The following is a 27,931-nucleotide window of genomic DNA, read 5'->3' on the forward strand; positions in this document are numbered from 1 at the left end:
AAGGACTATTACTAGGTTACTGCTCAATTGTAAGGATACGATATATACGAATATACGATATATACATAATAAATACGAACCTGTTATGAGGAAACGATTAGAATCTGCTTCCAGCGTTACCCGTAAGTATAGGACTATAGTCGAGGGTGGAAGCCCTAAACGACGGCGTTGCATGAACAAAAGATTTCCTTTGGCAGGATTGGTCCTTAGGACCCAAGGATGGATGTAAGAAGTGGAGCCACCGAGATTTTTGATGTTAATTTTTAGGGGGGGGGGGGGGGGGGGGGCTCTCAACTTTATCTTGATATCTATATCATTTTAGTTACTAGGCCAAGTTTGGTATCGTTTTTGTATAAATCGGGGATGCCAAATTCATTTATGATATCATTCCGGCACCATTCCGAAGTAAAAACACATAAAATATGAAAAAAATACATTTTTTTTATTCCTCTTCACGCTCAAACTGCTGAATCAATTTAGTTGAAATTTGGTATAGAGATGGTTTGAGTCCCAGGGAAGAACATAGGATACTTTTAATCTTAAAAATGATCCCTAAAGGGTGTAAAAAGGGAGGTGGAAATTCGTATGGGGATTCAATAACCGCTGCACCGATTTAGATAAAATTTGGTATAGAGATAGTTTAAGTCCCGGGGAAGAACATAGGATAGTTTTTATTCCAAAAATAATCCCTTAAAAATTAAAGGTAAGGTGTAGGATTGTATGGGAAATAGTCGAAAATGATACTAAACTTGACTTAGAACCTAAACTTAAAGAATTATAACCTCAGACGTCGCAGACGATTAAACCCCCTAAAAATCTGGGTGGCTCCACTTCTTAAATCCATCCTTGGGTCCTAAGGACCAATCCTGCCAAAGGAAATCTCTTGTTCATGCAACGCCGTGGTTGACCTTTTTATGCTCTGAGCACCATCAACTACTACATTTCATTCCGATATTTATTTCCGCTGACTTTATGTCAGTTAAGTTGGAAATATCACCCAATGCTCAACTGAGCAGTCCAAACAGTTTTTACATAGTAATTATACCTACCTATGTATAGGAAACATCATGGGTACGATTACGTACAATACGTACCTCACGCACCCACATTGAAAATGATGGTTACTTTCATTAGAAATTAGGTATTAACCTATATACAATATTATGATATATAGCACAAATAAATGATAAAGGTAAAATAACAAGAATTTAAATGAGATTAAATGCAACAAACACATAATTAAATTTATCTACTAGACATTAAGGCAATGCATACAAAATATTGAATATATATGTGGAGACAGTAAGCTTGGCGCAGGTTTAGTTGGAAGTCCGTCTTCAGCTGATTTGTTTTGCCGGGCAAGGATAGGCTGGTCGATAGGGCTGCCCTCCGTCGTTGCGCGGGTGACGGATGGCGCGGTGATGCCTCGTTGGAACCTCGAAGCAGCCCCTTGCCCTGTCCCACAAAACACGATACATTTTTCTTCAATTTATTCAAGGCTATTCCCTACTTGACATTAAAACTTAATACCATAACATATCTTCTTAGCTTCAGTGTTTATCTAGGTCCTTAAGTTTTAAATTTTTAATAAACTTTTTCGAAAGAACGAAGTCATAAACAATAGTTATTTGTTTTACAAGGGGGCAAAGTTGTTGTTTAACCGCTCGTGCTAATATTGATCCCCGAGCAAGCGAAATATTCCGTTTTAAAAATGGAATCTTGAGCGTTGCGAAGGTTTCAAAGCACGAGGGTTAAACAAAATTTGCCCCCGAGTGAAACACAAAATTTTTCACCACACCAACCCAAAGCAAATATTAAATGTAAAATATCAAACAAAATCAAATTCTAATGAATGTTATTAAATATTTATATCAAATTTTAACTAAAACATAATAAAATATAAAAACAAGTTTTTACTAACTTGTAGGTTTATGTTTTTTACTTTGAAATTGTGTCAAGGTGAGATATTTAAATGAATTTGGCATCCCCGATTTATACGAAACGATACCTACCAAACTTGACCTAATACCTTAAATAATGTAGATATCAAGATAAAGTTGACAGCCCCTGCCCTAAAAATTAGATTCAAAAAATTCGGAGGCTCCACGTCTTAAATCAATCCTTGGATCCTAAGGACCAAGCCTGCCAAAGGAAATTTTTGGTTGTAAACGCCGTATTTCATCGGCTGAAACGACTATATACGTAATCTAAGTGTAGTTATATATTTACAGTAATAAAGTAATATGTATTATGCTCCTTTGAGGCATTAATTGCGATGTCAAAGAAATAAAAACAACATTAAAACAACGGGTTGCACTCCGGGAGTGCCGACAGAAGTGAAAACTCAATGACTAGTCCAAAATGTTTGCAGCACCTTGACCCATCCTCCTTTCTATTGAAAAACTTTAGTTCCGAAATTGCTGGTCAGTGAGCTTGTTTAAAATTCGAAATTCAAATTTGTAGCGTTAATTGTTTAAATTTCGAATAGAAATCGTAAAGTTACCTTGCAGACCTCGCATCTAAATATATTTGGTCATGATATTTTGAGTTTTATTTACCAGTACTAGAGTTCACTTTTATTAGCGATTTCATCAAGATGTAGCTTTATTGAATTATATTTGAGTGATATAAAGTTAGAATGTAACTGTGAGATCCTCGTATTTCAGCCCGTACAAGATTAGAACATTGAGCTTTATTGCTTAATATAAAAGTCGAGTTTATCATTTTTTCCCCACCTCAAAAAGTGCACAGCGCCGCTAAAGAAGTTTTCACTTCAAAAATACCTTTTCAAATTAGTGTAAGCAGGCGCGGCGGTCGAGCGCGCGGTTGAGCCGTTCGACGTGCCGCAGCTGCCGCAGCACGAGCCGCACGTGCGCGTCGCGCAGTGCTCGCGCGCCGCCCGCCCAGCGTGGTTCCTCGCCGCCCTTGCCTCCTACATCCAATATATACCACTCCATTAACCCGATACAGATCATTACATTACACACACTTACCTCATAAACTATCTCGCCTAGATACCCTACTTGTGTGGTACCGTCAAACTATAGCCAACTTTGCCTCCTCTTTGCCCAAAAACATATTTTTAAACAAATTCGTTTTCACCACACCAGCTCGGAAAGGCTTACTTTGCACTTCAAAAACTGATAGCAAAGTTACATTTTATTTACATGTGAGGCAAAGTAATCAAATCCAAATTTTGAGTTGTTTTTTTATGTTTGCTGAAGAATGATTTTGGATGATAAATATTTAATAACATTCATTTGGAGTTGATTTGGTTTGATTTTGTTTGATATTTTACATTTAATTTTGTTTCGGGTTGGTATGGTGAAAAATGTTGTGTTTCACTCGGGGGCAAATTTTGTTTAACCCTCGTGCTTTGAAACTCGCGCAACGCTCAAGATTCCATTTTTCAATTTTGGAATATTTCGCTTGCTCGGGTATCAATTAGCACGAGCGGTTAAACAACAACTTTGCCCCCTTGTAAAACAAATAACTATTATGTAGATGAATGTATAACAGTTATAGTAACACTAATTTATAGTAGAAGATAGATTATATTTGTGACAAAACTATAAGTACACCGTGGGCTCGAATAACCCGACAGATTTCAAAAGGTGTTTTCTTGACTTGTGAAGACGAGAGTCCTGGGTTCGTATCCCGGTATGAGCATTTATTTGTTTGAAGAACACAAATATTTGTTCCTGAGTCATGGGTGTTTTCTATGTACATATGTAAGTGTGGATTTATCTATATCGTCTATGTAAGTATGTATATCGTCGCCTAGCACCCATAGTACAAGCTTTGCTTAGTTTGGTTTGGGGCTAGGTTGATGCTGTGTAAGATGTCCCCTAATAACTACCTATAAAAATAAATAGGTATTTAAAATAGACGCTCTAAAACTACATGTTTTATTCATCGAAGTCACACTTCGTATAAATTTAATTATAATCGTAGCACAGTACCTAATAGCAGTAGTTCTTGTTTAAATTGTATTTGATATAGAAAATACTTCATTCTCGAGACTTACTATTATTACATTCTTTTTTAGCGGGTGTTGTTTTACACCATGAAGACTTGTGTTGAAAGTCCGTAGATCTATAACAAAATTAAACGTTAAATAAAATACTTATAGGAAAGGAATAGGATTGAAGTAATAAAGTAAAATAATGAATAGTCAAATTTTATATTTTTACTAATTTTTAAATAAGCTAATCCTACTTATACATATTTACTCTAACACTTATAAGAATACAATGCTACAACCGTGGTAAAGTTTTCAAATCGATAATGGCTTATTATTAACCGGGCAACTAAAATATTAAACAGGAACTTTCACTGGGCATATAATAATATAATTTGGCTATGCATTAATATTTTAGCGCCAATAAATTTATATTAGCCTCAAATTTAAGCACCATATTATTAAAAAACTGGCAGCAAAATCAAGCCACCCAAACAAATTATAGGGAACTTGAATTGATAGGTTGGCGTCTAAAATAATAAGTTGGCAACTAATATTGTAAAGCGATCATAAAATTTGGTTGTTTATATATGTACATATACAGAATACCTCTAGATATACATAAGCTTTAAATCCTCCATGTACATATATACAATTATACAGAATACCTAAGATAGCTATATACATAAGCCTTAAATACTCAATTTTTAAATAATTTAAACATAATACGAGTATGCATACCTAGTACTTCAAATTGACAAATTTCCTAATCCACAAAACACTACAAATTTATTTACCAACGGTCAGTACCTATACTTATAGTCGAAATTCCTAATCATGAAACACCTTATGGCCATTATACCATTAGGTCTTTAAATTTTTAATAACTAATTTCAATAGTTATCACGGTGTTCTGCAAGAGTCAAAAGATAGGTGCGACGACGAGCGAAGCGAGGAGGAGCGTGTTAGATTGACCGTGTAGTGACCAAACAAAATATTATAAAACAACTTAATTTTTTTAATTAATAGATAGCCGTTTTCTTTTTAAAATGTGCTTCGTAAATGGTCTCCAATATAATAATTCAGTTGCCAAATAAATATTTGGTACCTGCCTAAAAATAAATAAAAGCTGTAACAGCATTAACATGTTGTCTCATTTTGATATATTTTAAGGCTCTTTTTTGTTGCCAATAACTTTAGTACCCATTTCTATTTTTTTAATCTACTCAAATTCGATTAATTAGTTGACCGGTTAAATACATGCCATTGATAATTAAAGCGTTGCAACATATTCCAAAGAAACTCACTTTGATTACTACGTTTGAGTTATCAATTTGGGCACCTTTTTAGAGCCTCTAACTTTATGCTTGTAGCCTGAGAAAACCTAATAGCAATGTAAACTGTAAAATGAGTAAAAACTTGCAAACCATAAATAAAAATGCAGTATATATAATTGAATATTGCGGTACAAATTAGGTACCTATATAAGGTAATGACCTTATGTAGTTTTAGGAACTAATACTAATTACTCCATGTCGATAAAGTGAGCTATACTCGTATCTAGATAACTTCAAATACTTATAATCTGATATTTTTAATATAATCAGACATATACATTTTTGTGTCAAAATAAAGTGATTGACAAAATAAAATACGGCAAGTATGTCTGTTATCGATGTTACCAAGATACAAGATACAAGATATTTATTGATAAAAGTCAATGTTTTACAAGTCAGTAAATAATAAATTAATAATAATATGCAGTAGGTAGGTTGGTACAGCATTTGCACAGTAATTTTTATATTACTATTAAATAAACAACTTATTTTAAGCGAAACAAATCAAGTAAACAATCAGTAAGTAGTCAAATAGGGTCGCATATAGCTTGAACAAACATAAGTTATTATATTATTAATTTCATAAAGTAAGTATACATTTGTTTATATTGTGTATAAGTATAGTAGATTACTTAGGGTTAGTGCACGTTTCGACAAATTCGTCGACGCTGTAGCATGCTAAGTCAATTAAAAATGTTTTAAGGTTTCGGTCAAACATTTTATCAGTTTTTGCCATCTTTATTTCCTCGGGTAGTAAGTTATATAATTTTACGCCTAAGATGCCAAGAGACTTCCGAACTCTTGCAAGTCTGCACCCCGGGACGATTAACCGGTTTTTCCTACGGGCCTGCGAATGGGTAGCGTATCGATCCACGTTGGCCCTAACATACTTACAGGCAGTTAAAATGTAAACACTTGGAAGAGTGAGTATCTTATGGTCTTTAAATAAACTTTTTGCGGGATGATCATGTGACTTACCGCTAATGATACGAACAGCACGTTTTTGTAATTTGAAAGGCCTATCGCGGTCAGCCGCCGTCGCCCACAGGTCAGCACCCATGATAAGAACAGAATGAAAATATCCGTAGTAAGCTTTTTTCACATTTTCGTGAGACAATGTCGGTGCTATTCTCGAAAGTGCATAACATGCGGAAGACAGTTTACCGCACACATGGTCGATGTGGGGGGACCACGTGAGACCGGAGTCCAGAATGAAGCCTAAGTATCTTACCTCTTTAACTTGTGGTACTTCGATGTTATTTAGTTTAATATCTAGTTTATTATTGATGTTATATCTAAGCTGGAAATATAAAATATTGGTTTTTTCTAAATTTAACAGCATTCCGTTTGCAGCAAACCATTGAGATATTTGTTGCATAGCAATTTCGACCTTAGAATTTAAAATTTGAAGGTTGTCGGCACTCACCAGGATGCATGTGTCGTCAGCATACGTTATGAACTCCAAATCAGGACTAGCCGATGAGATGTCGTTTACCAGGATCAAAAATAGGACATTCCCCATTGTTGACCCCTGCGGTACAGCAATATTGCCAATATTTTCTAAATTCGATTTAGAGTTCATGACGCATGTGCTCTGTTTACGGTTATTTAGAAAGGAGCGTATGGTATTATGAAACTGGCCACCAACACCATACCTAGATAATTTTTCAAGGAGCAAAGAATGGTCGATCATCTCAAAGGCGCGCGACAGGTCGCAAAAAATAGCAGCGACCTGTCGCCCGGCGTCGAGATGAGACAGCGTCCGCGCCACAACATCGCGTGTCGCGTCCGTGGTCGACCGCCCCGCTTGATAGGCATACTGTTGTTTATTTAATAAACCATTCCCTATGAAGTATCTCATAAGTGATGAACTCATAAGATACTCGAACACTTTGGACATAATGGGTATTAGAGATATTGGTCGAAAACATTTCTCGAGTTCCATTTCTCCCTTCCCCTTATATATAGGTTGTACTTTTATAAGTTTCAATATATCTGGATATACTCCGTTAAGTAGGCACTCATTGAATAATAGCAGGAATAATGACACCACCACCGGCGGCAGATAATCCAGCACACAAGTAGACATGTCATTTATATCTTGGGATTTTTTACGTTTAATTGTTTTAAATGCTTTAACTATTTCAGTTAGAGTATAGGGTTCAAACTGGAATGTAGGCACATACATTGGTAAATAGTTATACAAATAGATAAGAGCAGAGCGATTACACGGCTTTGTATTGTTTACATTTGTTTGTATATAATACCGGTTTAGGCGGTCGGCAGCAGCGACGGCGCGGGCGGTATCGCTCTCACCAGCTGATTTAGAAATAAACACGTTTATGGCACTATTATTCTTATTAGAGGTTTTGCATGTTTCGGAGGCGATTACGCGCCATATGCACCGAGACAAGTTTTCATTCGATCTAGCTATCTGACTGTTTACATATTCGGAACGAGTGGTTTTCAACGTGGACCAATACAGTACTTCCATTTTTTCAAGGGTCAGTCGTAACTCACAATCATTAGGCGTTTTAGATATTTTTAACTTAAGTTTGTGTATTCGGTAACGAATTTGTCGAACCGTTTCGGTAACCCAGTTACTCACATTGTTTTTTACCAACTGTTTTCTAAGTGGGAAACATATGTCAAAATAGTGTTTTATTACGTTCATCACTAAACCCATCTTAGCACCAGGACATATACATTTATCATGAATTTCAAACCAATTATATTGTTCCATGTTTGAAATAAAATTGTTTATGTTACTATTTGAAAAAGTTCGCTTTAATATATGATTACATGTATTTAAATTATTTTTAATATTTACAGTAACATTTATGCTTACGTGGTCAGACAAGTTAAGCTCAATACAAGATAAAGTTTGGATGTCAGATTTCGGAACATTAGTAAATGCATGATCAATACAAGTGCTAGATACAGTACTTATTCTAGTAGGCATATTAATTAATTGTCTAAATCCATATTGTTTGATTATATCATTCATTTTACATGTCAGGCTACATTTCGTCAGCAAATCTATGTTAATATCACCGACTAACAAGATTTTATAATTTTGCATGATTGTCATATTTAATAATTCGGTTAGCTTAGAAAAATATAATTGTACGTCACCGCTAGGAGGTCTATAAATGCACACCACGATGAGGTCGGCGCCGATGCACTCGACGGCACAGGTTTCGAAGTGCATCTCACCATAACGTTATACTACACAATGAAATGTAGTTATACTTAGATATTTATTAAATTTTATAAGAAGATAGCTACCGTGAAATACACAACACGGTTGATATCTTCTTCTCTTTTGATAGTTTGGTAGTTTTCTATTATTTTAGCTCCGTATACTACATTTTTCGTTTTAGTTTTTAAGTACTAAATATATATAATAAATAAATTATGTACCGCTTTGTAATTGATTTGCATTATTGAAATTTCTCGGTAACTTACCAACAGCAAGTAGAAGTTACATATTTTAAATATTAATCTACCTATGACTTATCGATAACATATTTATATTTATAGATGTTTATTTTCTCAAACACTCGTCTTTGCCACTAAAACTTACATGTCTGAATATAATACATATCTATAGCAGAAAAGAAAGTACATAGGTAACACGTGAGCAAGCCAGTTTGATAAACAGCTTAATTTAATATTGATAGATAGACAGACGCTGATGTTATCCTGCATTAGTATTTTATTAACTATTCGTCTATTATAGTTAATTTAACTCAATAGCTGAATTAGTTATACAAGAAATGTCTATGCATTTTATAAATAGCTCGGTTAGCATTAGCAAAAGCTCGCTTTAAAGATGCAACCAGCTCACAATTCTTTGAAAGCACTCAACGAGTCCGCCACTTGTCCGGACTGAGAGCCGCCATATGCCTAGTTAGAAGCGATGCTTAAGAATGAAAGCTGCCGCTTGCATGCCTTGAGGTATACTTTAAAACATACCTACCTACTTGTAGAGTCACAGCCACGTGAACCTCACGTTCTTATAGCGTGAGGTACACGTACGTAGCTGAGACATAAAATATTAAAAATATAACAAGGAAAATCATAAACGTGAAAATGAGCGGTTGTGGGACAGAATGGATGTAGGTATAAGTACGTATCTTACTCTGTTATTTAACTTATAAGTAATAAAAAAGAATTTACCAAAATGCTGAAATTATTTTTTATCACACTTGCGCAAAAACGATCTTATGCTGCATGCAGCAGGTGTACTAAAGGACAATGACTTATATTATTCCCGCTGGAGTCATCATCCCTAGGGAGTTATAGCTTTTTTTGATTAAGTCATTAATTCATACGAACCAAGTTCGTATACAGATGTAGTGCATAATTGTTTTCCATCGTATTTTCTCGAAAAACTTTCGTATTTGCCATGCTACTTTAGTCAGGTTTTCGTACCGGGACCGACTGAAATAGCAAGACACGTTCGTACATTTCAGTAAAAAAAGGTGAAAACACGATGGAAAATAATTACTTATGCACTATATTTTTTAATGAGTTTTACAGTGAACGCATATAACCATGGAAACCGCCTTTGGGAACATTACCGTTCAAATTCTCAGGCCAAATTAGCACACATACACAATTACGCCTACATTTAAATAAGACGATACGTTTACAGAGCCTGTAATCAAAGCTGGTAAACGAAATAATAGTCATCTCTATTACACTAACGTACACAGCTAAGTGTAGATGAAATGCATATAATGTCAATAACTACCAATCAGCGACATTAATCCCCTAATAACCTTCTTGCTGTACGTACTGGCCGCTGAGAGTTCGCGGTTCATATTTGATTAGAATATGACTTGGACAGGGATAGGTTTATGCCATACATTGAAGAACCAGTCAAATAATTCACGTATAATAATTTAATGCAGATTAAAATATAACTAGTTAAAATGTTCTTGTGAAATGACAGACTAACTCAACATAAGTAAATATTCATTGTTGTATAATGTATTCCGCTTAAATAAGTATTTTGTATATTTTATTATCAATCTGTATGGCAGTGCGAAGTCACGTTCAGGTATAGTCTGTCCGTTTTTCTAAGATCAAGTACGCCATAGTAAATGTATGGCGAACTTGATCTTAGAAATCGGACTGGCTATACAGCCTGCAAAATTTACATGGGTACACGAATCGGGTCAAAAATATTTGAACAGGCGGAGTCACAATAAATCCCCACTTTCAGTTCCAATGGAAATATTTTATATGTGTCTATAATGCCGGTCAAGCAAGTTTAATGTATCTACATATTCTACATATAGGAGACCGGGTATGACTATCTCACGGGTTATCTCATGTATAGAACATATTCTAGATATATTGCCAGGCATCCACTCAATTTCATGTCTCTCTAATTGGACAGCTTTATTCCATAATTCTCTGCGAATAGCATCTTGTGGGAATCTGAATGGAAAGTAATGTAAAATGCCAATACCAAATTTGATGATTAATTTGAAATAACTAGGTAGTTTTTTTATAGCTCCATCTCATGAAATAAAAAAGGAAAATACACATCTGTAAGAAGGAATTTATTACTACATTTATAATTATATAGAAAATACCTAAACCAAACATAAGTTAATAAAATAGTCTGCTTCATTTGGCATAAAACCATCCCTATTATCCTCGCAATTTAAAAAGTCGTATGTTGTTATGAAAGTCGAATGCAGTTTTAGCTTAGCACGGTACCTATAGTATATTGTCATGTTTATTCCAAATTTTACTGAAGTTATCTGTTTACTACAAGAGAAAAGTGATTCCACTGTCCTTGATATGGACTAAAATAACTTCTGCACCACTTCACGACACATGAAGACATTTTTAATTACAAAACAACGTAGTTTTTATAAACCAATTTAGCCATCGTTCACTGACTGTCATCTCGGTCGAACTGAAGTTGCCAATCGAATAGTTTGTAAGCACCTACAATCGAATAGTTTACGTTGGGTCATAATTGAGCGGACAGAATGCTTCCATCGTTATATGCGTTCACTGGAGTTTTACTTTTAAAATACTGACGTTTATAATTTAATATTTTTGTTTATGTTTATGAACGGCTGAATGCCGGATAGGTCTGCGCCTTCGATTGTCAAAAAATTACAATATGGCGGACGAATGTTTGAAATGTATTTAAGAATTAAAATTTAGTTTTATCTTCGAAAGTGTGATGAAAAACATTGTGGATAATTCCACGTAAATAGGGACATGATGAGGCAAAAGTCAACTTGCGAGATAGCAACACTTATTAGGGTTCCTTACCTCAAAAGGGAAAAACGGAACCCTTATAGGATCACTCGTGCTTCTGTCTGTCTGGCTGTCTGTCCGTCTCCACGGACGCACGAGTGATCCTATAAGGGTTCCGTTTTTCCCTTTTGAGGTAAGGAACTCTAATAAGTGTTGCTATCTCGCAAGTTGACTTTTGTCACAGCCTATTTTCTCGGAAACTACTGGACCAATTAAGTTGAAATTTGGTACACATATGTAAATTAGTGACCCAAAGACGGACACGTAACCTAAATAGATGAATTTTAAACATGGGGACCACTTTTGGATGTAATGAGAAATTTAAAAAATAAAGTTTTTCAAACTATCATCATCATCATCATCTCAGCCATAAGACGTCCACTGCTGAACATAGGCCTCCCCCTTGGACCTCCATACGTGCCGGTTGGAAGCGACCCGCATCCAGCGTCTTCCGGCGACCTTAACAAGATCGTCTGTCCATCTTGTGGGTGGACGTCCTACGCTGCGCTTGCTAGTCCGTGGTCTCCACTCGAGCACTTTTCGACCCCATCGGCCATCTTCTCTGCGTGCAATGTGGCCTGCCCATTGCCACTTCAGCTTGCTAATCCGGTGGGCTATGTCGGTGACTTTAGTTCGTCTACGGATCTCCTCATTTCTGATTCGATCACGTAGAGAAACTCCGAGCATAGCCCTCTCCATAGCTCGTTGAGCGACTTTGAGTTTTGAGATGAGGCCGATAGTGAAAGACCACGTTTCGGAGCCGTAAGTCATCACTGGTAACACACATTGATTAAAGACTTTCGTCTTGAGGCACTGAGGTATGTCGGACGAAAAGACATTACGTAGTTTCCCGAACGCTGCCCAACCGAGTTGGATTCGGCGGTTGACCTCTTTCCCGAAGTTGGACCTACCTAATTGGACTACTTGTCCTAGGTAGATGTACGAGTCAACAACTTCGAGTACCGAGTTCCCAACAGAGACTGGGATGGGCACAACATTGGCATTTGACATAAGTTTCGTCTTGTCCATGTTCATTTTCAAGCCCACCCGTTGTGAAACTCGGTTGAGGTCATCGAGCATCATGCTGAGTTCCTCCATCGACTTTGCCATGACTACGATATCGTCGGCAAACCGAAGGTGAGTGATGTATTCGCCGTTGATGTTGATGCCAAGTCCTTCCCATTCCAGGAGCTTGAAGGCGTCTTCCATTACGGCAGTAAACAGTTTCGGAGAGATAACGTCTCCCTGCCTTACGCCTCTTCGCAATGGAATCGCCCTCGTGCTCTGCTCCTGTACTCGGACCGACATGGTGGCGTTACTATACAAACACTTCAACACTTCGATGTACCGATAGTCAATATGGCATCGCTGAAGAGACTCAAGCACCGCCCATGTTGCCACCGAATCGAAGGCTTTCTCATAGTCCACAAACGCTAAGCATAATGGCAAGTTATACTCTTCGGTCTTCTGTATAACTTGCCGCAGCGTATGGATGTGGTCTATGGTACTATAGCCTTTTCGGAAACCGGCTTGTTCGGGAGGCTGGAAGTCATCAAGTCTGTGTTCGAGACGGTTCGTGATGACCCTTGAAAACAGCTTATAGACATGGCTCAGAAGCGTGATGGGTCTGTAGTTCTTCAATAGGTTGTTATCACCTTTTTTGAAGAACAGCACCACCTCGCCTCTACTCCATGTTTCAGGCGTTATGCCCTCGGACAAGACGGAATTAAAGAGCTTCTGGAGGACTTTAAGTACCGGTGTTCCACCCGCTCTCAGAAGCTCTGAAGTGATTCCGTCTTTGCCCGGCGCCTTGTTGTTCTTAAGCTGCTTCAGGGCCATCCTAATCTCGTACAGACTGATGTCCGGGATATCTTCGGTATAATGTCGGGACAGCTTGGCTCTTGGATCTCCTACCAAGCTGTCAACGGGCTTTGCGATCGAAGTGTATAACTGTCCATAGAACCTCTCGATCTCACCTAAAACCTCCGCTTTGCTCGACGCTATGCTGCCATCTTCCCGTTTCAGCTTTGTCAGCTGGCTTTGCCCAATAGACTTGTCCTTTGCGAACACTTTGGAGCCTTGGTTTCGCTCAATAGTCTCTTTAATACGGTTAGTATTAAAGAGACGCAGATCATGTCGCAGGGACTTAGATATACGTCTATTGAGCTGCCTATATGACTCCGCGTCATCGGGAGACTGCAACTGTAGCGAGCGTCGTTCAGCCATGAGGTTCAAGGTTTGCTCGGTCAATTTCTGAGGTCTATCTTTACGGCGGGATCTAAAAAACTTAGACCCTACTGTGTGGACAGTTTCCACTAGCCCGTCGTTGATTTCGTCCACTGAAGCCAAGTTCTCTAGGCAAGCAAAACGGTTAGAGAGCTCGAGTTGAAAGCTTTCGGGGTTTTGAACATAGGCTCGAGTAGGTCGGAGCGTAGACTTCATCAGGCTGGACCTTTCAAGTTTAATATTGATATTCAGTGTGCCTCTTACGATTCGGTGATCACTACCGGTCTTTACCCTGTTGATCACAGAGACATCACTGAATATCCGTTTCTTGTCGGTCATGATGAAGTCTATCTCGTTTCTCGTGGAACCGTCAGGACTCATCCAGGTCCATTTCCTGTGAGGCGGCTTCTGGAAGAAAGAGTTCATCATGAAGAGTTCCTCTCTCTCCAGAAAGTCGGCCAGCCTCTGACCCCTAGGGTTCCGTTGCCCATACCCAAATTGCCCCACTCTCAACTCATCCCCGCTTCTCTTGCCCAACTTTGCGTTGAAGTCCCCCATAACAACAGTAAAGTAGGTTTTAGAAGTATGTATGGCCCTACTTACGTCCTCATACATAGCTTCTACTTCATCATCGGAGTGTGACGAGGTCGGTGCGTATACCTGAATGACCTTCAGCGAATATCTTTTGGATATTCTGAGTATTAGGTATACCACCCTGCTCGACACACTGTCGATTTCAAACTATATCGTGATTATATGTCATATAAGAATAAAGAGCTCATTTTGAGAATTTCAAATATATTTTTTTATAATTTTAAAAGAAGTTATTTACTAAACTAGGTAGCTAAGCATGAGTCGGGCTTGATGTACGGAACCCTTGGAACGCGAGTCCGACTCGCACTTGGCCGGTTTTTTGTATTCATAATTAGCTTCGAGCAACACGGAAGGGAGGCGGCATTCGCACTATTGAAAAATGCCTAATTGCTCGGTTTTTTGTCGTAAAAAGAGGTCGGGGACATCTAATTTACAAAGAGAAGGTGTTACATTTCACATGTAATATTTTTTTGTACATATCATACTTTTAATGACATTTAAAAACACAATTATTATATTTTAGTCTCGTGTAATTGGATTGGATTTATTGATTTTGCTCGCCCAGTACAAATTGCGGATCGATCGAGCGACAAATCCGACTTCTCATCTCTCAGAATACAATAAAATTCTTCGACGAAAATGTGTTAGTGTGCGTGTTGTGGCACTTGTGACTCGTCCGTACACAAAAAGAGATCGAGGTTTGCAAGATTTGTCTTTGACGTGTGTCATTTTCTTATGTATTTGTGTCGTCGTTACAGATTGGATTTTGTATGAAAGTGTGTGGGAAGTGCGACTGTGTGCACCTTCCCCCCCGCAAAAAATGGCAGAAAGATTTGTACGGTAAGATCAAAGAGTATAATAATATAAGTATGTATAGTAAAAGAGAGCCAACTCGCGAGTAAATGTCAAAAAACGTCGGCACTAACGTTCCTAGCGGATTTTTGTTACTAACCTTTACGTATGTGTGCGTGGCACACATGCATACTAATAAAAACTATGGCGCCTTTTTCCTTGACCGTTTACAGTGAACTACAATGAGGGTTCCATTCTTTCATCTTCTTGCAAAGCAATCACGTGAAAAATTAATGGCTACAAATATAATGACCACCAAAAAATACTTTGGTACCCTAAATAAAAAAATCATGCTTACCAATAAAAATTACTGAGTACCAAAAAAATAAGGCCTAAAAATACAAAAGTACCACCGTTTTAATTACGACTGCACTTCAAATTGTATTCAAAATCAAATATATTGAATGATCACCAAAAATCATTAATGATCACCAAATCCTGAAGACCAAATTAATGCGATATTTTCACCTAAATATACACTATGATTACCAAAAAATGTATACATATTACCAAATAAAGTAAACTGATGCCAAAATTACAAGCCCCTCTCGCTCAACCCCCCGTACCCCGCACCGCATACCTACCTAACCTAACCTACTTTTCTAGTAGCATTTCGTTATGCTACTAGAAAAGTAGGTTAAACTTTTATCAGTTTGAACTGCTAACAGTTAAGTGGGTTAGGTTAGGTTAGCACTGCGACCCTTACAGAAATGAAATGGTACTAGAAAAGTAGGTTAGGTTAGATTTGAACTGCGACCTTTACAGAAACGAAATGCTACTATAAAAGTGGGTTAGGTTAGGTTAGAACTGCGATCCTCACAGAATCGAAATGCTACTAGAAAAGTGAGTTAGGTTAGGTTTCAACTGGGACCCATACAGAAACGAAATGCTACTAGAAAAGTGTGTTCGATTAGGTTTGAACTACGACCCATACAGAAACGAAATGCTACTAGAAAAGTGGGTTAGGTTTGTACTGCGACCCTTACAGAAACGAAATGCTGCTAAAAAAGTGGGTTAGGTTAGGTTTGAACTGCGACCCTTACAGAAACGAAATGCTACTAGAAAAGTGAGTTAGGTTAGGTTGGAACTGTGACCCTTATAGAAACTAAATGCTACTAGAAAAGTGGGTTATGTTAGGTTTGAACTGCGACCCTTACAGAAACGAAGTGCTACTAGAAAAGTGGGTTAGGTTAGGTTTGAACTGCGACCCTTAAAGAAATGAAATACTACTAGAAAAGTGGGTTAGGTTAGGTTAGAACTGCGACCTTTACATAAAGGAAATGCTGCTAAAAAAAGTGGGTTAGGTTAGGTTTAAACTGCGACCCTTACAGAAACGAAATGCTACTAGAAAAGTGGGTTAAGTTAGGTTGGAACTGCGTCCCTCACAGAAACGAAATGCTACTAGAAAAGTAGGGTAGGTTAGGTTTAAACTGCGACCCTTACAGAAAAGAAATTCTACTAGAAAAGTGGGTTAGGTTAGGTTTGAACTGCGACCCTTACAGAGCCAAACTGCTATCAGAAAAGTGGGTTAGATTAGGTTTGAACTGCGATCCTTACAGAAACGAAATGCTACTAGAAAAGTGGGTTAGGTTAGGTTTGAACTGCGACCCTTGCAGAAAAGAAATGCTACTAGAAAAGTGTGTTAGGTTAGGTTTGAACTGCGACCCATACAGAAAATAAATGCTACTAGAAAAGTGGGTTAGGTTAGTTTTGAACTGCAACCCTTACAGAAAAGAAATGCTACTAGAAAAGTGGGTTAGGTTAGGTATGAACTGCGACCCTTGAAAAGAAATGCTACTAGAAAAGTGGGTTAGGTTAGGTTTGAACTGCAACCCTTACAGAAAAGAAATGCTACTAGAAAAGTGGGTTAGGTTAGGTTTGAACTGCGACTGTTACATAAATAAAATGCTACTAGAAAAAGGTGACGAAGTGGATTAAATTCATTTAATAGGATAACGATATATTAAATATTTGCACATTTTTAATTAACATGTGGTTACAATTTTGGTGGTCAATTACTATTTTTGGGTTTACAATGATTATTTTGGAGTCATTTGCTTTACTAGGATAGCAAGATTTAAAAATTTGGTTATAATGTTACATTAAAATGGAGTTCTAATTTCGGTAGTCATTAACTATTTTTGGGTTTACAATGATTATTTTGGTGTCATTTTCTTTAATAGGATAGCAAGATGTAAAAATTTGGTTATCATTTCACATTCAAATGGTGTTATAATTTTAATCATTTATTATTTTAGGGTGGTAAAATAGATTATTTTGGAATTAAATTTTACTAAATCTGGTGATCAGTTAAATAGCAGCCAAAATTAATATACCTCATTGTAGTGCACTGTACACGGTCAAGGAAAAAGGTGCCAATATATTATGTACTATAATACCTATTCATTCAGTGACCATTTACTACCTAGACCAGTATTTTATAAATGTTCATACCAAAGAATATTTTAGTCGCAAAAGTAAAAACACGATGTGTAAAATTGTCATTTATTTTTCATTACTTACATGCGTAACAAACCAAAAAATATTTTCTAAGGGTTCCACTTATTATAGTAAATTAGTTCGAAATAATACAAATCCGCTATTAAAACTTGGACGGAAATTTGACTAGCTAGCACGAGCCACGAAGCATTGATGCGTTTTGGAGTCATTTTGTTTTAATCCGCACAGCCGAAAAGGCAATATTGTTTCTTTCTCCCAGGCGCACTCATTTTCATCAATTTATAGTGATTATACTTTAAATTATTAATTAAAATTACAAAAAATTAAGTTTTCTGTTGACTATGGTTTGACTTTTATAGTTTGACGGTTACTATGTTTTTTGTTTTAACGTTTCCTTTCACGTAAGGCACTTGGCGAAACTATTTAATTAGTTGTTGTTAATAAAAACGATTATTTTATTTTAATATAAATAAAATTATATTAAAACGATTAAAAAATGTGAGGTACCTAAATTACAGAAGATTTTAAACGTTTTATACTTGAAACGGAATTTGTGATAAAAATGCAAAGACAAAGTTTTTTTTTCTTTTTAACAATTATGGCCTGGATGCGTGTTTTTTATATAAGACACCACAGACAAAGGAGCAAACATATTTTTCTGCGGTGACACCATCTAGTTGATTTATATGGAAGCATCAGGTGAGCAAATTTTGTCATTAATATGACACCGACGTCGCCTGTTTCTATGTAAAAAAGCCCCCCTTTTGAGTTTCGCCCCCCTGGGTAAGATACCGCTTGGGCCCCTCCCTTCCGATGTGTCGGAAGCCGGTGTTGCTCGAAGATAATTAGCTTTGAAGGTGGAAGTATATTTCAAACCCATTTGGAATGAACTTATTGTTAGTGCAAAATTACTCTACATAGTTTGCCAGTAGTGTTTTTTCTATTAAAGATTATTATATAACATTTTCAGTTATTGTTCAATATCTGAAAGTTTATAATTACATTCCTAAATTGAAATTCGCAACTTTGCTTCAAATGTAACGTCAGTTACGGTGGAATCACCCTTGTGTGTAACTCTAGGGGTTAAGATAAGAATATTGCAAACTCGGGTCTTTAATTCACTCCAGCCTGCGGTAGTCATGTATTAACACCCTATTTCACAAAACGTAGCTTAGTATGAAAAGTTGGCTGCGCACAGAGTTGGGCAAAAATTAACTTGAATAAGAATAGGAATAAAAACGAAAATCTTATTCTTATTCAAATCGATTTGAATTAGAATAATTCTTGCACTAGTTATTTTAGAATAAAATTAAGGTGAATAAATCATGTGACTTTTATTTTAAATGCGGAATATAAAACCGAATAATTATTCTAGAAGTAGGACTATTCTAAATAAGGTTTTATTCAATTAAAATGTTATTTAGAATTAAGTTAATTTTTGTAGTACAATCGGTTATATTTTGTAAGTTGATTTTCAGCCTTCTATTTAAAAGTCGGATTGATTTGATATTTGTTACTTTAGTTTAGATACAGTACCCATTGAAGAGTTCCGCTATATACTATCCAGTTCTATCATCCGATCAGGGTGCTTAGCCAACATGCCAAACGTTAACGCTCCGTAGAGTTGCGTATAGTCTCTCTCTATCACTCTTATTAGTGCGATAGAGAGACAGATGGCGATTCGTTGTCATAGCATTCGTAGCGCAAACGATTGGGTGCCTAGCTAAGATGCCAATTTTTGTTTTTAATTTAATAACCAAATCATTAGGTACAATTTAGCTGTTTTTAGCGCTTTCTGTCTCTATCACTCTTACATATTAGCGCGATAGAGAGACAGAGATAGCGTTTCGTTGTCGTAGCGCAAACGATTGGCATGTTGGCTACGCACCCAAGGTGCCTAGCCAAGATGTCAATTTTTGTTTTTAATTTAATAACCAAATCATTAGGTCAATTTAGCTGTTCTGGGGGGCTAGCCAAGATGCCAATCGCTTGTGCTCCGACAACGAAGCACTTTCTGTCTCTATCACTATTACATATTAGTGCGATAGAGAGACAGATAGCGTTTCGTTGTCGTAGCGCAAACGATTGGCATGTTGGCTACACACCCAAGGTGCCTAGCCAAGATGACAATTTTAGTTTTTTTATTTAATATCCAAATCTTTGGGTACAATTTAGCTGTTCTGGGGGGCCAAGCCAATATGCCAATCGCTTGCTTTCCTACAACGAAGCGCTTTCTGTCTCTATCACTCTTACATATTAGTGCGATAGAGAGACAGAAATAGCGTTTCGTTGTCGTGGCGCAAACATTTGGCATGTTGGCTACGCTTCCAATGTGCCTAGCCAAGATGCCAATTTTTGTTTTTAATTTAATAACCAAATTATTAGGTAAGAGCGCTTCGTTGTCGGAGCGCAAGCGATTGGCATCTTGGCTAGGCCCCTAGACCCGCTAAATTGAACCTAATGATTTGGTTAGTAAATTAAAAATGATACGGTTACTGAAACTATGCGATATGCGACAGACAATTTGTAAGATTGTATTCCATAAAATAGGTATAAATTAGACAAGAGACTAACTACTATTACATCTACCTAACTATACGTAATTAGTGCCTATACGGTACCCAGACTACATTTTTATTCGTGAAATATTATTTGGAATAAAAATCAGGATTATATTTATTTGATTAAGAGTATGTTATTCTCATTCAATTTTTTCTCATACGAATTATTCCCGACCAAAATTATTTGAATATTTTTGACGGGAATAAAATCGGGATGATTTTATTCCTACGAATTCGTATTCAAATAATGATTTTATTCTTGAATGCCCAACACTGGGCTGCGCACATCCTCCTAAATCTGAGAGTAGCTTACGTGAGTGTTTGCACGGAGAGGCTGCGGCGTGAGGGAGGTGAGCTCAGCGAACGGGTACCAGAAATCTGCCTGTTCTTTTTCACAGGTCTGTCCAACTTAGGTTTCCTTTAAAAATGTTTAACATTTTATTTTATTTTATTTATTAGGAAAACTTACAGCTTGAGTAACAAGTTAGGTAATAACATAGAAACAGTAACCCAATTACAAGTTTCCACAGGTAGAAACTCTGTAATAAGCCAATTACAAGTTTCCACAGGCACCGACACATATTTTGTATATTCGTGTTTCGGGTTATCCTTTTTTCTATTATAATAATCTAATAATATATAGGTAGCTGAAATCTAACACAATGCTTAGTTGAATACACGTACTTGTTTCCAGGGTATCCAGATATGCTTAATTTTGGGGTCTATTTGTTCACTTTACATTACTTTTTATCATATTTATTTCCAATAACATAAAGGAGATTATTTTTTTGCAATTCTTATAGGACTAGTATCTCTATGAGCTGTAGACCTCGCGAGCATAACTTAAAACTGAGTAAGCCATTTGGAAGAATTTCCAAAAACTAAATCGACAAAAATGAACTATTTAATCATCGAACCTGCTCACCAAATTTCATGAAAATCGGTTGAGATTGGCGACCTGTAGTGAGAACATGCGATCATACGTAAGCATTTTTGCTAAATCTGAAACGGAAACTTGACCAAATCTTAAGGGGCTACCCGAGGTTTTCATCGATATTTGACAAGTTTGGAATCGTATCTCCTTTTTTTGCACTACAAATAGAATTATAAGACCAACGGTCTCAAACGGTTATCGGTTTTTCAATCGTTTATCTTCGGTTTTGTCCACCGGATTTTGAAAGAAATTAATACTTCTTTTTTTATGATTTTTTTAAACATTGTCTAAAAAAACACCTTTTCGTATCTAGTTTGCAGTGAAGGATCTTACATGTACGAAATCTACATATTTGGGTTCGTCTTTGACGTCTCGAAAAACGTGTCCAGGGTTTTAATTTTAAACTAATAAACACAAAAGTTATGGCCATAAAACCAGTTTTTTAGCCTAAAATTGTTCAACTTAGATGCCAAATATCTCAAAGACAATGAACTTTGAAGTAAATATGAGATACTAACTATATTGCTTAAAGCCGTTGCTGTTAATATAATAAGCTACAAAAAACATTAGAAAACTAAGGGATTTAGATCGAAGGTCATTGGCGTGGGGTAGCCCCTTAAGATAGGTTTTAAACAATACGAGGGCTGATCCGAAAGTTGTTAGTTGCTCCGGCTCTACTCATGCGATTGCAATATGATTTATAATACCATTGTGAGGGATATTTCAATGCTACTTATGTCCATGTTTTTTTTTAAACCGATGCGTTTTTTTTATATAATATATTTTTTACTGAAAGCTGTTTTGTATGGAGTTATAAATTACTCAAAAAAAAAGGGATTTTTTTCACTATTAAATGATTTTCGTATTGAAATCTTTAAAAATCGGACTTATATTTACCCGGGTCTAATTATTCGGTTCCTTCTGCCATTTTCGATATATAATTGATAAATAATTTTATATGATAAAGCACATTTTTGAATTAGTATCTGAAATTACTACTTTTGATGAAATGAGTAATAATACAGTAATTTTATACATTTCGCGTTTGCGTTAAATCCGGTAGTTCTGATTTTTTGCAGACGTGTTTATGATGTTGGCCCAATGAATAATACAAGTTTGTGACTTCGAGCGCCGAACGCAACTTTGTCAAATATCGAAAAACCCGCGAAAATTTCGGTTTATTTTAGATTTGGGCGATTATAACCCTAAAGGAGTAGTTTTTGATAGTGCCTTCTCAGGACGTTTTTAAAGTGGACTAAATTTGCTACAATACGAGACTAGAATTGTCTCCGTACATCTAGTAGACTCCGAAATAAAACCTTACAAAATTTATATTTTTTTGAAATTGTATTCGTAGGGTAAGTAAGTGCAGTGAGTACTGCACTTTTTCCCCAAGAGATGCAGCTTGGCACGATTGTTCCTAAGGTCAAACAAAGCTGATTTGGCCAAGTAGCTTGAGATCGTACCGTGCCTACGCCCCAAAAAGGGAGGCGCAAGGGTCGGATCACCAGGTCCAATCTATGCTATATTTCTTCCTGCCCTTAGCAACTAGGGCAAGTAATATATCATTTTCATATAATTTAGGGATTTCTTATTCTATAAAGTATCACTTCAAAGCAGGCAGTCATACATTTTTTTGGAAAAATATGTAGCGGATAGAGTGACGATTTCCATAGAAATGTAATTATGGCCAAAGTCCAAGGTTAAAAATGCAAAAAAAAACACTTAATTTGGCATTTTAAAAGTATGAATATAATGTGCTCGTCCTTAAATTATATAAAAATGATATATAACTTGCCCTGGGGAGCCGGCCATTTCCCCCCCTTTTTTGGGAGGTAGGCACGGTACGATCTCGTGTCTACCGGCTCAAATCAGCTTTGTTTGACCTTAGAAACAATTGTGCCAAGCGGCATCGCCTGAGACAAAAGTGCATACTCACTGCACTTACTTACCCTACGAATACAATTTCAAAAAATTATAAATTTTGTAAGGCTTTACCTCGGAAACTATGAAATGTGCAGAGACAATTCTAGTCTCGTACTGTAGCCACTCTAGTCCACTTTAAAAACGCCCTGAGAAGGCACTATCAAAAACTAGTCCTTTAGGGTTATAATCGCCCAAATCTAAAAGAAAACCGAAATTCTTGCGGGTTTTTCGATATTTGACAAAGTTGCGTTCGGCGCTCGAAGTCACAAACTTGTATTATTCATTGGGCCAACATCATAAATAAGTCTGCAAAAAATCAGAACTACCGGATTTGACGCAAAAGAGTCAGGTTACAAAATTCGACAAAGTTACTGGATTATAATTACTGACACCTATTAAGTCATAATTATGTTTACTCAATCAAAATGATTTATACGAGTACGTAATAAAACGGTCGAGATTCGCAATTAGCAGCAGCTAAAAAATCTAATATGATTTTAATCCAATAATGTTTATAAAATGATACCACATAATGGAGTCTCAATTACTGATCATCCTGGCTGATGGTTAGTCTTCGGCACGTCGAAGTAAAAAAACCGGACAAGTGCGAGTCGGACTCGCCCACCGAGGGTTCCGTACTTTTTAGTATTTGTTGTTATAGTGGCAACAGAAATACATCATCTGTGAAAATTTCAACTACCTAGCTATCACGGTTTATGAGATACAGCCTGGTGACAGACGGACGGACGGACGGACGGACGGGGGTCATTCTCGCATTTCGTGCAAATCGGTATTATTTGCAATTTACCAAAAATGTTGGTGTTTTCGAATATCTGTTAATGCAAGGTTGTAACATAGGACCTAAAGTATATTGGTCCGCCATGAACAATTCTAAAAAGGCGGTTATTATCTTTATATTTTCAATTAACCCCCACTATTTTCATTCCTCTCTGCATGTAACGCGTGAAGTTGTAACTTTGACCTCCATTTGAACCTTAAGATACTAAAAATGGAAAACTTGTTGTTGGTTCAGTAAACAAGTAATTTAGTTATGTTTTATATCGTATAATATTATACGCTAAGAAATTAACAATAAAACTATACAGCCTTATAAGTGTATGGTCCAAGCAATTTCTTCATTACCGACGCGAGAAATGGATTAGCTATATTTTGCTATATAGCAAGGGTATATAGCACTTCCCCCGGATACAACACATTGTTCGTCAGTCAGTTGGCCGCGTGCTACCGCAGCGGTCGTCTGTATGTTGCTTTTGACGAAAATACCTACGTTCTCTCGTGTCGGGAAGGAGTGTGGTTCAGATAAATCTTCATCGCCATCTAGTGATTTATACAGTAAGTACCAATTATACATTATTGAAATTATACCTAATTGATGTGTTTTAGGGTTGCCTTTCGGGTGGCTTATTCTGCGAAATCAAGGTCTGATATCAACCGACCTAGGCGACGAAAACTTCCAAAACTTCATTCATATCTGTTTCATTCATTTCTTTGCCTTCCAATTTTGCCAGGGAAGGTAATGAACGAATTTAGAAGGTAATGATAATGTATTTGAGACAGTGCATTTAACGGAAAGAGGGTTAAGTTATTATAAATAGTATGTTGGTATAAGCATTTAAAACTGTATGTAATAATATATAGGGGAGCCCAACTGGTGATTTTTGGATTTTATAGAGCGCAGTAGATTAACATAACCTGCCGCTCTACATATAATACCAGACCGCACTCAAGAACTGTGCTGAGAAATTTGACACGTTAGAAAGAGACTAAGTGAGTTGGAATCATCTGATACCTGTCGACGATAAGGTAGAGAACGGGGCAACTGTTTGGAATAAAAGGCAGAAACTACAGGAACATAAACAGAGGCCGATAAGCAATAATAGTGCCTCCACCGTCAAAAGCGACAATTCCCAATCCGTGCGTGATAAATCTCAGAAAACTGATACCAGCAGTAAAAAGCGGTGTAACAAACCTCTCAGGGCGGTGGAGCATCGCAAGTTCATCCATCTGTGGAATATAGCTTGAGGATCGCAGGACATACGGGCATATCTGCTGTTATTCATGGTGCACTGTCGACGAAGTTAAGCTCAAAGGGGACTCCAAGACTTTCAAAATAGGTGTACCCTCGACAATGTATGAATCCTGTTTATTTCCAACTATGTAGCCCGATAATCGTGGTCATTTCGTAAATCCAATGTCAATGGGAGTCAGACAAAAACCAACCAGTAATACTTAGTTCTGAATCCTGATTCGAAACCTTCACTGGATCTAATTTACCAAAATGTAAGGGGTCTTAACACCAAAGTAAGTTTTTCGGGCTTTTATGCTGTTGGTGCAGACTAGGTACCTGCATAAGGGGTCTTAACACCAAAGTAAGTTTTTCGGGCTTATATGCTGTTGGTCCAGACTACTTAGGTAACTGCGTATATCTTAAAGGGGTGTTTAGAGCATTTGAATGGTCCAATACACTTCATGCTTAATCTGGTACCTATTCTCTACAAGTACATATCCTCACCATTGGAAGATTTCACGGGTAAGAGCGATCCCAAAGTCAAGGTATTCTTTTCTTTCAGCTGTAGCAAAGCTGTTTGAGTCCATACTCCATGGCACGTTGTCGAAACAAGTGAAACCATTATTCCTGTGCAACACTCAGTATGGTTTCAGAGCGAAACGGTCTGTGGAAACTAACCTGACCTTGGTTGACACCATCTCAGAGCATCTGGATATGGATATCCTGGTAGACGTTCTGTATTATGTATTTCCGAAAAGCCTTCAATCGTGTGGGTAACGATGTATTCCTACACAAACTAGACGCTATTGGGTTCAATCCACATTTGCTTAACATTTTTGCCAGTTATCTGCGTGATCAACCGCAGTACGCAACGACCAGCATGGCCACTTCGTACCAGATCCGTACCATACTCGTTCTGGTGACAGCCAAGATTCAATCTTGGGGCCTTTCCTATTTGGAATAATGGTCAATGACCTGCCCTCGGTTATCCATAACGCTCGTTGTCTACTCTACGCCGACGATCTTAAATTGGTATATTGAGTTGAGAAGGAGGAGGATTGTAAGTTGCTGCAGGAGGATGTTTCATCTCTGTTCCAATGGAGTCGGGATAACAAACTGACTTTCAATGGGGCTAAGTGTCAGTTTTAATCGAGCCCTATTTCCTACATATGCTCAATATTTTCTTGGACCTGAGCCAATAGACTCTTGGGTCAATAGACTCTTGTAATAACAAGAGTCGTCTCAGTAAAGGATCTTGCGGTCATATTCGATACGCGGCTAACATTTCACGACCACATCAAAACACTTGCCACTGTAGCTTCAGTAGATTAGGCTTTGTCACTCGCAACGTCAAAGAATTCCATGACCCTTGCCCCATAAAAGTTTTTTACAATGTTCTGGTCAGAAGCAAGTTGGAGGCGTCAGCATTAGCCTGGATCCCTTACGAGTCAACGTACATTCTACTATTGGAAAAGGTCCATAAGAATTTCCTTAGGATGTATTACCAAAAATATTTATTTTAGGAACCCTGGACTTCATTTCTTTGGAGGTGAGGCGCAACTTAAGCCTACTACTTTTAGCTTGTTGGGCTTTTCATGGAGACTCTGAACTAGTAGAGAGGCTTGTAAGACATTTTATACCGGACATTAGAAATATAACCCCTAGGCTTCTCCTGGTGCATCTCCTGTTGACTCATGAGTGCTTGAGATTTTGCGATTTTATGGAGCTGCGGTGGATGGATTGGCAGTCGAGTGTATTTGGATGTTAATTTTAAATTAAAGTATGTAGTTTCTCAGTATGTTGGTGATAAGACTGATGTAGTGCTGTGTAAACATTAAATAAATAAACAATACTAAATACGTCTTCAATCACGTAAATTGTGCTTGACAATCGCTACAAGCTAGGTGGTAAATCATAAGTCGCGATTGTCAAGCCGGAGTATTTGTTATGTCGGCTTGATCGTCTGCTCAGCGCTTAAGACACGTGATTTTAATGTTGTTAATTATATTAATGGTGTTAATTTTCGTTAAATAAACTTTTTTTATTGCGATTTCATAAGTTTGTTTCATTACCGTCCCCTGATAAAATTACCATCCAATGCCCATTTCATTACCAGCGCGAAGTTCATTACCACCACTCTTATTAAATGAAAAGTAATAAGGTTACGAAGGTGCCTTTAGCATAAAAGTGTTAATAAATGAATCCACAATGCATGAAAACCCAAAAATTTACAAATCGAGTAAACATCACCGATTTGCACGAAATGAGAGAACGACCCACGGACAGCGGAGTCTTAGTAATAGGGTCCCGTTTTAACCCTTTGGGAACGGAACCCTAAAAATAAAAACTATGCGTTTTCTAAAAATGAATTGACGTCACCTCTTTACGTACTGAAATATCCCTCACAATGGTATAAATCATATTGCAATCGCATGAGTAGAGCCGAGGCAGCTAACAACTTTCGGATCAGCCCTCGTATCTGCAAACATTACAATATTTTCTAATTTATATTTAATGGTGTTCACAAAGGCCCTTCTTTTTAGACTATAGTTTTCTAAGCTACTGCGCGCGAGTTTCCTCGTGTCTAAATTACAGATTACTATTTAGATGAGCAGCATAGCGAGAAGTAAAGCCTTACTTTACGTTATTAGCGTCTGAAGGGAGCAATGGCAAGGAAGCAATTAGTTCCCGTAGGAGTCGTTGCACGAAGCGGCGGGACCCGCGGGGAGCCCCGGCGGCGCCGCTCTTCTCCTGCAACAT

The 27,931-nt window shown here is 37.2% G+C and overlaps 1 protein-coding gene across 1 annotated transcript; it reads right to left on the reverse strand.

The window, feature by feature from the left end:
* Nucleotides 1-1,329: 1,329 nt before the first annotated feature.
* Nucleotides 1,330-27,931, reverse strand: LOC134805287 (uncharacterized). The gene is made up of 5 exons (XM_063778602.1): nucleotides 27,810-27,931; nucleotides 20,596-20,700; nucleotides 4,028-4,095; nucleotides 2,784-2,932; nucleotides 1,330-1,455 (listed from the first exon to the last, which is right to left on the reverse strand). Exons 1-4 carry the CDS (start codon nucleotides 27,929-27,931, stop codon nucleotides 2,793-2,795), a joined length of 435 nt encoding a protein of 144 aa, XP_063634672.1. The 3' UTR covers nucleotides 1,330-1,455; nucleotides 2,784-2,792.

The sequence above is a fragment of the Cydia splendana genome, chromosome Z, assembly GCF_910591565.1.
Source record: "Cydia splendana chromosome Z, ilCydSple1.2, whole genome shotgun sequence".
Taxonomy (NCBI): domain Eukaryota; kingdom Metazoa; phylum Arthropoda; class Insecta; order Lepidoptera; family Tortricidae; genus Cydia; species Cydia splendana.

Excerpts from the sequence above, each read along its gene's own strand:
- LOC134805287 (XM_063778602.1), bottom strand. The coding sequence starts at position 27,931 with ATGTTGCAGGAGAAGAGCGGCGCCGCCGGGGCTCCCCGCGGGTCCCGC. Across the intron at positions 20,701-27,809 it reads TCAGACGCTAATAACGTAAA|GAAACCTAAGTTGGACAGAC; the intron begins GTAAGGCTTTAC and ends ACATTTTTAAAG. Across the intron at positions 2,933-4,027 it reads TAAAAAAGAATGTAATAATA|GAGGCAAGGGCGGCGAGGAA; the intron begins GTAAGTCTCGAG and ends TATTGGATGTAG.